Here is a 9,658-nt window from a genome sequence, read left to right on the forward strand (position 1 = left end):
GGGGGGGGGAGTGGAGGGGGTGGGGGTGGAGGTGGAAGAGAGAGTAAGAGCGCGAGAGCACGTAGGTACGAGAGCACGTAGGTACGTGTATGTGTGCGTGCGCATGCGTGCATGTGTGCATTCGCGCACGCGCGAGGGTGAGAGTGAGAGGGGGAGAGAGAGAACACGCGAGAGCGCGTAGGTACGTGTATGTGTGTGCATATGTGTGTTTTGCGCGTGCGTGCATGTGTGCGTGCTTGCGTGTGTGTGCGCGCGCGAGCGAAAGAGCGCGCGCGCGCGCGCGCGTGTGTGTGTGTGTGTGTGTGTGTGTGCGCGCGCGTGCGCACGCGTGCGATAGAGAGAGAGAAAGAAGAGAGCGCGCGCGTGTGTGTGCACGTGTGTGCGAAAGAGAGAGAGATCGCGAGCGCGCGAGGGGTGTGTGTGTGTGTGTGTGTGTGTGAGACAGCTTGCAGGAATCACTTCCCTCCACACTGTGGGTCTTGGTGAGGCCCATGTTTTGATTTCTCCTCTTCTCTTTAAAAAGTCATAGAATGTCGTACCACCCAGGACGAGGGTGTCCCCGGGGCCGAGGAGGACACGGAGCCAGACCCTCAGCACCAGCTTTCAGGCCCCAAAACCTGCGACTTCTTCATCCCCAACAGCCGCCTGCGCAGTATCAATATGAGCCTCCGAGCGCCCCCTCTTCCTCCTACTCGAACTCTCAGGCCCCTAGCTTTCTGCCCCCACGGCCAGACTTTGTCCCTTATCCTCCCCCAGCGGCGCCATCGGCCCAAGGGCCTCTCCCTCCCTGCCCAGTGAGGCCGCCTTACCCCAACCACCAGATGAGACACCCTTTCCCGGTGCCTCCTTGTTTTCCACCCATGCCCCCTCCGATGCCTTGTCCCAATAACCCGCCCGCCTCCGGAGCACCTCCTGGACAAGGCACTTTCCCCTTCATGGTGCCCCCTCCTTCCATGCCACACCCCCCGCCCCCGCCCGTCATGCCGCAGCAGGTTAATTACCAGTACCCCCCTGGGTACTCGCATAGCTTCCCACCGCCCGGCTTCAACAGTTACCAGAACAACTCCAGCTCTTTTCCGCCCAGTGCTAACAGCAGCAGCACTCCTCATTTTCGACACCTCCCACCATACTCACTCCCAAAGGCTCAGAGTGAGAGGCGGTCCCCAGAAAGACTCAAGCACTACGACGACCACAGGCACCGAGATCACAGTCACGGGCGAGGTGAGAGGCATCGTTCCCTGGAGCGCAGGGAGCGTGGCCGCAGCCCTGAAAGGAGAAGACCCGAGAGCCGCTACCGCTCAGAGTATGATCGGGGGAGAACACCGCCGCCTCGCCACCGCAGCTATGAAAGGAGCAGGTGAGCCCATGCCAAGTTCCTTAATAAAGCTGTCTGCAGGGCAACAAAAACTTGTGCACAACACCCCACCCCCACCCCGTTTTCTTTTGAGGCAGGGTTTCTCTGTATAGCCCATGTTGTCCTGGAACTCACTCTGTAGACCAGACTGGCTTTGATTCTTCTACCTCTGCCTCCCTACTGCTGGGATTGAAGGACGTGCCACCCACTGCCTGGTATGAACTTTGATTTTTAATTAAAAAAAAAAAGAAAAAAAAGCACAGTTTAGTCTTTTTATAAGGAAGACTGACAAGTAAGTTGGTTGTAAAGAAAACAGAATGGTTTAGGGAAGCATTCCAAAGTGACCTGTGTGGACCAGTGCGGCCTTCCTCTCCATGACACGGTTGTGTTTTATTGATGATCCCACGGCATGAAAGCTTTCATATTGTTTTAAATCACTAGGGTTAAGTTTGCTTGTCGTGGTCACCTTCAGGTTCGATACTGTGTTCTTTACAAACTGGTGGTGTGTGTGCACTACTGCCGACCCAGACGCTGAGCTGCTCAGAGGGGCCCTTTAACACTGTTGCCTTTAGAGAGAAGCAAGACGACTTACTTATTCAGGTTATAGTTCCCAGATAGCTTTGGCCTGGTGTCCTGCGCTGAAATGTTCTCATGGAGGAAAGTTGTATTGGAAAAATACTCTTTAGTTGTAGATTCATGTTTTCTTTTTTTTCCAGTACCAAATTTTTCTAAATAAAAAAAAAAAAAGAAAATCTTTAAAGGAGGCCGTCTGTCCCAAATTCACATCTGCTGTGATAAAAAGTGCTTACAGACACAGTTTAGGGGAGAAGGGTTTATTTCAGCCTCCGGTCCCAGGTTATAGCCCGTCACTGGGAATACCAGGCAGGGGTTTGCAACATCCATAGTCAGAGCAGAGACAGCGGAACACAAACATGCTTGCCTGCTTGTGCCCCAAATATAGTTAAAGAGCACCTGCAAGACTGCTCCAAGGCAAACTTTCCAGAAAGAGTAATATGTACTTGTTACCATGAATGATGCAGATTGTTCTAAGGAGTGGGGAAAGGAACTTAGGCATGAGGTGCTAGCATGCCGTTCTGCAGGGCGGCAGAGCATCACACCGTTGGCTTTGCCTAGCGAAGCAGTGCTACCATGCACAGTAGCTCCCAGGCTATTCTGCTCACAGGAATAGCTTAGCGTTTGTAAGAAAGGAGGATCTTAGGGAAACTTGCATACAAGGAACACACGCGCGCACGCGCACACACACACACACACACACACACACACACACGCACGCACGCACGCACGCACGCACGCACGCACGCACGCGCTTGCTTAGTTTAAGTAGATTTATCATCCATTTATATTCAGTAAATGGGATTTATATCCAGATCGGTCTTTGGAATCCCTGCTCCTCAGAGGGAGCAATTGAATGACAGATTATTCCCAGGTGTAAATTTGTTGGCTAGATGTTAAAGATACCCAGAATGCCCTCCGGTTCGGTTCCTAACTTTGGAAGTAGAAGCAGCTGCCCTCTCGTGGCTTTGTTCTGCATCACCTCTTCCTCACTCTGTAGTCTCGGCTGCTCTCAGTGTAAACTATGGTTTTAGAAGTGGTTCAGACAGCCGGGCGTGGTGGCGCACGCCTTTAATCCCAGCACTCGGGAGGCAGAGGCAGGCGGATTTCTGAGTTTGAGGCCAGCCTGGTCTACAAAGTGAGTGCCAGGACAGCCAGGGCTACACAGAGAAACCCTGTCTCGAAAAACCAAAAAAAAAAAAAAAAAAAAAAAAGAAGTGGTTCAGATGGAGAACATGTTCCCACCTCTGGGTGTTTTACTTTGCTGGTATTCACCTGAGGATTGTATATCCCAGAATCGTATTATTTGAAGTAATCTTTCTTAAGAATGGGGTAATCGTTAAGTGAAACATATTTTGTGTCAGGGTTGCTAAGTAGCTGCTGAATTGGACTGATTTGATTTTACTGTTTGGCCATTTCTTGGATATCAGAAGTGGGGGTAGGTGCTATTTTTGAGTTCAGATATTTTAGGTTTATTCTTCTTGTTGAGCCCTCGTTTGAAAAATCAATATGTTACATCTTGCTCAGAAAGTTTTGGAATTTGAAGTATTTCAGATTTTCAAATTAGGGGATACCCAGCTTTGTAAGGTTGGTAAATATTCTAAACTTGAAAACTGCAAATAATGGATGGTCAGCTATCTTCTTCAGTTGGGTGGTGACTTCTTCCCTCAGATTGGTGGCTCCAATGAAGACATTGGATGGTGATTTTATTCTAGGTCATTATTGCGTCTGTCAGATAGACTCAAACTGTTACTATATTATATATAGGTTTATACTGAAAGCTTTCTTGTCTCTCATCTCACTTGAGGTAAATCCGTCTATTTGGGGTGCTATTCTAGAGGAAAATAGCACCCACGTGCTGAAGTCCCAGTCTGGCGGGTCACTGAGCGCTGGCAGCTGCAGCCAAGGCCTAGGGCTCTCATATCAGACTGCTTGTTCTGATCTTTGCTATAAAACCTTTAGACCCCATTGGTTTGTTAACTAAACAGTTTTCTACTATGGGCCTTCTCTTGCTGTAGGTTAGCTGATTCGAGGTTCTTGAGTAGATTATGAGGGACGTGAGCACTGGGGACTCCATCTAACTGCCGAAGGAGAGACTGTGCCTGCCTGCTTGTCTGTCAGTAATTGAGGAGCAATAAGTAGGAGTAGTCCCTAAGACGTTTTTAGATGTGGCCATTTCTTCAGAGGAAGGTTCAGTGAAGACATGGTGACTTTGAGCCTCTCCGCTGAAAACAGCTGTGTGTTATTTCCTCTCAGAGAGCGGGATCGAGAGAGACACAGGCACCGGGAGGCCCGCAGATCACCATCTCTGGAAAGGTCCTACAAGAAAGAGTATAAGAGATCTGGAAGGTAAGTAGTTAAGGAAATTGAACCCATTATAGCAGTATAACTAAATTTGTAAATAAGTGCAAAGCTTGGTTCTTTGAAAGAGCCAGTACCTAATAGTAGCAAATGCCAGGTGTGATGTAGAACACCATAGGGATGCAGGAGAAGTAAACTACGAAGTGAGAGCTGGAGAGATGGCTTAGTGGTTAGGGGCATTGGCTGTTCTTCCAGAGGACCTGGGTTCCATTCCTGGTGCCTGCAAGGCTGCTAACTGCCATCTGTTAACTCCAGTTGCCCAGCAACTAATACAGCCTTCTGGCCTCTGGCATTGGGAACATCTGGTGTATAGACATACATGCAGGCAAAACACACACATACACATAAAAAGAAATAAGTTTCCAAAAAAATTACAAAATGAAGTGAGGACAAATTTTATTTTAAACTTAAATATTTGAGTGCGATGGGTTGAGTTTTAAGAAAACAAATTTATAAATTTCACACAAGTAGCAGAAAACTACTAAGGCAAAAATCATGGAAAAAGCTGATTTTTTTTTTTGGGGGGGGGGGTACAAAAAAGGCTTTAAAGTGTTCTAGAACACTTGAAGAAGGGAAGTTGAGCTGGTGATTCTGCAGAAATGATCCAGACAGCAAAACCCAACCAAGAAAAAGAAAGCTACAAGGCAGTCTCAGTCTCAGGAATAGAAATACCAGTTAGAGCAAATACTAGCAAGTTTTTAGTAAATAGATTTTTTTTTCCAAGAATACACATGTAGATAGGTTAGTATTATGAATTTTTATGTTAAAAATCTGTTTGTTTATATTGTCAGTATTTTCCTATTAAATATTTAAAGTAAAACCAGCATTTAGTAAAACCATTATGAAAGAATGGTCATTTAGGAAAAGTAGCCTTTCTCGATGGACACGATTTATACTGTCTCGAGAGAGCCATGCTTACTGTTGAAACCCAGAGGTTTTCCCATAGAAATAAGAACAAAGAGAAGGAGTGCCCGGTGCTTGTTATTGTTTCCTACCAGCAAATTACAAACAGCAGCACTGTGTCCCCTGGGCATTGTGCTGTCCTGAGTGTGATACTCACTTGAGGACCATCCCATGATCTTCTGGGAACCGAGCAGTGAAAGGTGGTGTGGAACAGACTTAGGGAAGTCGTGCCGAGGCCTGAAGGAGCTGGGTAGGGAAGGAGGACCACAGGGGAAGCAGGAAGAGCATGCGCCCAGGACTTACTGTAGAGAAATGCTCCAACGGTCCATCCTGGAGGCCAGGAAGCCGGCTGTGAAGGCTTCTGTGTTGGTCTGCGGCAGAAGTGATCCTATGGCCTAGATCGTGGCAGCCATGGCGGTGGCGGCAGTGGTAATGAGGGTAGATGAGTAAGATACCCCATCTTCAGGACTCGAGAACTGTTGGAGCAGGGAAGAGATAGCAGTTGCAGCCCTGAGCGCTGGTGTCCCTTACTGTGAGTAGGGGGACATGAAGCAAGAGATAAGAAGGTTAGCTCTATTGGGGCAGTGACATGATGACCAGTGTTCACCAAGGAAGACACACACTGTAGTCACGGTATCGGTGTAGTACTTGTGTGCTCACAAGAGGACTCAGAGGGATACAGAGATGATGGTCCATGGGCAAAAATGACATGTAAATTCACGGAGCACTCTACCGCTTTACAAGGGAGGGGTGGATAGGATAGTCAGAATGCATTATATGTATGGATGCAACCATCAGATAAAGTTTAATAAAAAAATTCTGACTTACGTCAAAGATTTTTAAAACACTATTTTGATGTGATCTGTGGAAATGGGAACTTGTGTGTGTTTTTGAGGGTAGTTTAAACTGTACTAGGTGTATGGAGAGGGAACACACGCACACTTTGGTAATTGATCTGACAAATGTATTCACAGCAGGGGAAGTGTTAACCCACCACTAGATCTGTTAAGTTATGTTATGTTGTACACATGGGAGAGGAGAGCACACACCAGTGGCCGTTCACCCTCTCATCCTAGCACTTTTGAGGTGGAAGCAGGAGGATCAGGAGTTCAAAGCTTTCCTCGCATCTTATAAAACACAGTAAGTTTGAGGCTAGCCTACACTACAATTAATTAATTAATATAAAAAAGATTAAAAATAAACTTGATTAAGAATATTAAAAATACTCAGAATAGAATTGTTATTAGTAAGTGGTATTTTAGATAACATTTGTTAATATGTTTATGCTTTCTTTGCTTTTTCTTTTTCTTTTTTGCTATTGAGCTGGGGTCTGACTGTGTAACTCTGCCTGGCTAAACTTGCTATGTAGATGGCTTGCAGCAGTCTCCCCCTCTGTTCCCCCAGGGCTGCGATCAGAGGCTTGCACCAGTGCACCCAGACTGTGTTTCCTTTTTTTTTCCTTTCTTTTTTTCCCATGACAGGGTTTCTCTGTGTAGCCCTGGCTGGCTTTGAACTTAGATATCTGCCTGCCTATGTTTTGTTTTTCTACAGAGAACAGACTTGCGTGCGTGTGTGTGTGTGTGTGTGTGTGTGTATATGTATGTGTGTGTACGTATGGGAGGGCGTGCTTACATACATCCATGAGTATACCACGGTGTGTACGTAGGATCGAGAAGACAGCCTTTGGAAGGCAGTTTCTCCTTTGCCCACGTTGGATCTGGGGCTCACACCTGTCGGCCTTGGCAGGAAGCACCGTTACTTCCGGAGCCATCTAACTGGCACCACACATTTCCTTTTGAGTAGAGCTTTTTGATTTGTGGTAACAAAGCTAATGCATGTTGTAATACATGTGTCTAGAATTTATAGAAGTTTATGAGGCAGGGTCTCAGATTTGTTCCAGGCTGACATGGAGGTCTAGAAACAGTCTTCCTACCTTGGCCTCCCAAGTGCTGACACTGCAGGCAGGAACCATGTCTTAGTTGGGGTTTCCTGGCTGTGAAGAGACACCATGACCATGGCAACTCTTATAAAGGACAACATTTAACTGGAGCTGGCTCACAGTTCAGAGGTTCAGTCCATTGTCAGTTAGGCTGGTAGAAAGCATGGCAGCATGCAGACAGCAGGAAGAGAGGGTGAGCCATCAGACCTGGCTTGCCCTTCTGAAACATCAAAGTGTTACCCTGCCACCCAAGGGACACACTTCCTCCAACAAGGCCATGCCTCCAGTAATATCACTCCATATGATTTAATGGGATCATTTTTATTTAGACCACAGGCCACCATGTCTGCCTCAAAATAATTTTTCGCTTAACTCTAGAGGCAAACTTTATTGAGTAGTAGTAATTTTATCAGTGGACAATGGGTGAACACTGATTTAATAATGTGGTGATGATTCTCACTAGCTGTCTTTTTTGAAGGATTGTAGGTTTTATTTAAATTTAGTAGGCTTAAGTTAGAAACTACCCTATAGATTTTTTTCCTCTAAGTCCATTCATAGGATTAATCTATGTATTTTAAGCCCCAGGAATTCAAGAATAGTAGATTTCTTATCGTCTTTATTAACTAAGTTGACATTAGTATTTTGAGGACCATAGTTATCCCCAGTTTGGAGTGACTCAGTGTACTCCTTAAATCTTTTTCCAGAGCAGGGTTGGGAGTGTTAGTGCTGCTTCCCTCGGGTTAGTTGTCAGGCTGTCAGCTAAATCCATAGCCGAGTGCAGGCTAGGCTTTGGGAAGCTTTAAACAAATTTTATTTTGGCAAAGCAGTATGTGAAAGATTCAAAACTATGGTTTTCATGGATGAAATTGTCCGTAAGTAGAGATGTGCAGATATCTTCTGAGTGTCTTTTTCTCCTAGGAGTTACGGTTTACCAGTTGCTCCTGAGCCTGCTGGGTGCACACCAGAGTTACCTGGGGAGATGATTAAAACTACGGAGTCTTGGGCCCCGCCTTCGGAGAATGTGAATCAGTAAGTAAATCTGGTAGGGCCTGGGAGTTTGTATTTTTGTACAAATAAACCAGGTGATCCTGATGCTAGCAGACTAGCATTTGGGAATCACTGGTTTGGTGAAATTTGGCATGGCACATGGGCGTGGTGCATTGGCATGCAGGTGGAAAGCACAGCAGGTAGCTTAGACCAAGAACATTGTTTTCAATAACTAACTTTCCCCCATCCTTTTGAAGTCGTTCTCCAAGCAGGGAGAAGAAGAGAGCTCGTTGGGAGGAGGAAAAAGACAGATGGAGCGACAGCCAGGGCTCTGGCAAAGAGAAGAACTATACGTCCATCAAAGAAAAAGAGGCAGAGGAGGCGCCTCCGGAGAAAGCGGAGGAGGAGGATGAAGAACTCCTGAAGCCCGTGTGGATTCGCTGCACACATTCGGAAAGCTATTACTCCAGTGACCCCATGGATCAGGTGGTAGGTCTGAAGCAGAGACTGTGCGGACCGGGCTTTCTCCACCATAGCAATGTGGCGTTTAGGCCAGATAACTCTTTTTCTGTTGCTGTGATAAAATACCATGACCAGAAAAAAACGTAAGGGAAGTTATTTTGGCTTGTGGTTATAGTCCACAGTGGCTGGGGTGGGCATGGTGGGAGCTGGCGGGAGCAAGAAGCCGAGGACGACATCAGAGTACTAACCAGGCCACTACCTGCTTGTCTCCTGAGACCAGACAAGGTGGGGAAAGAGATCACATCGCAGTGGCATGTAGGAAACCCAAAGACAAAGAACTGGAGGCAGGGTGAGGCTATAAACCCTTAGACCCCGTCCTCCAGAGACAGTCTTCCTCTAGCTAGTCTGTACCTCACCAAGCAGCGCCACCACTTGGGGAGCAGGTGTTTATACAGGAGCCTCTGGGGGAAGTTCTCATCCAAATTGCAACATTCCCTCAGGGAGATCAACCTAAGTTGAGAATCACTGTTGCAGAGAAAAGGTTTTTTAAAAACACCAAGGTCAAGAGTATATAGTTGCTTAAAGTAGCATTCTGCATCCTTTGATGCTAATGGTCTTAATACTAGTAGTTTCGTGACCTTTAACCTATATATCATACTTAAAACTAAAACTAAGGCAAACTGTGAGTCACCTGTCACCCTGACGAGGAAGCACCTGCTGTCCACCAATCCCTCCCCATCCCCTTGATAGCCCTGCAGTGGCTTGCGTGTGCGAGTTTCTGTGTGTGTTTCCCCAAATGGGAGGTAAAGATTTGGGTTTCATATTTATATTTGAAATTTTTATATTTCACCCTGCCTCTAGTTCTTTGTTTTTGGGTTTACTACATAATAATAAAGTATATCATTCTCTTTTCTGTAAAAATTATGCCAACCCAATTAATTATAAATTAGACTCATGCTGGGCAGTGGTGGTGCACGCCGTTAATCCCAGCACTCGGGAGGCAGAGGCAGGCAGATTTCTGAGTTTGAGGCCAGCCTGGTCTACAGAGGGATTTCCAGGACAGCCAGGGCTACACAGAG

The 9,658-nt window shown here is 46.5% G+C and overlaps 1 protein-coding gene across 3 annotated transcripts in view; it reads left to right on the forward strand.

Moving 5' to 3' along the window:
- The window catches only part of Drosha (drosha ribonuclease III), a 105,991-nt gene that overhangs the window by 8,085 nt on the left and 88,248 nt on the right, over positions 1-9,658 (forward strand). For 2 of the 3 annotated variants that reach the window (XM_021182952.1, XM_021182954.2), the window contains exons 4-7: positions 524-1,357; positions 4,184-4,276; positions 8,049-8,159; positions 8,375-8,606. In XM_021182952.1, coding sequence (XP_021038611.1) covers positions 524-1,357; positions 4,184-4,276; positions 8,049-8,159; positions 8,375-8,606 — 1,270 coding nt within the window. Of the gene's footprint in view, positions 1-155; positions 182-523; positions 1,358-4,183; positions 4,277-8,048; positions 8,160-8,374; positions 8,607-9,658 lie in introns of those variants that run through there. The other variant, XM_021182953.2, reaches the window with a different exon arrangement.

This window comes from Mus caroli, chromosome 15 (genome assembly GCF_900094665.2).
Source record: "Mus caroli chromosome 15, CAROLI_EIJ_v1.1, whole genome shotgun sequence".
NCBI lineage: Eukaryota > Metazoa > Chordata > Mammalia > Rodentia > Muridae > Mus > Mus caroli.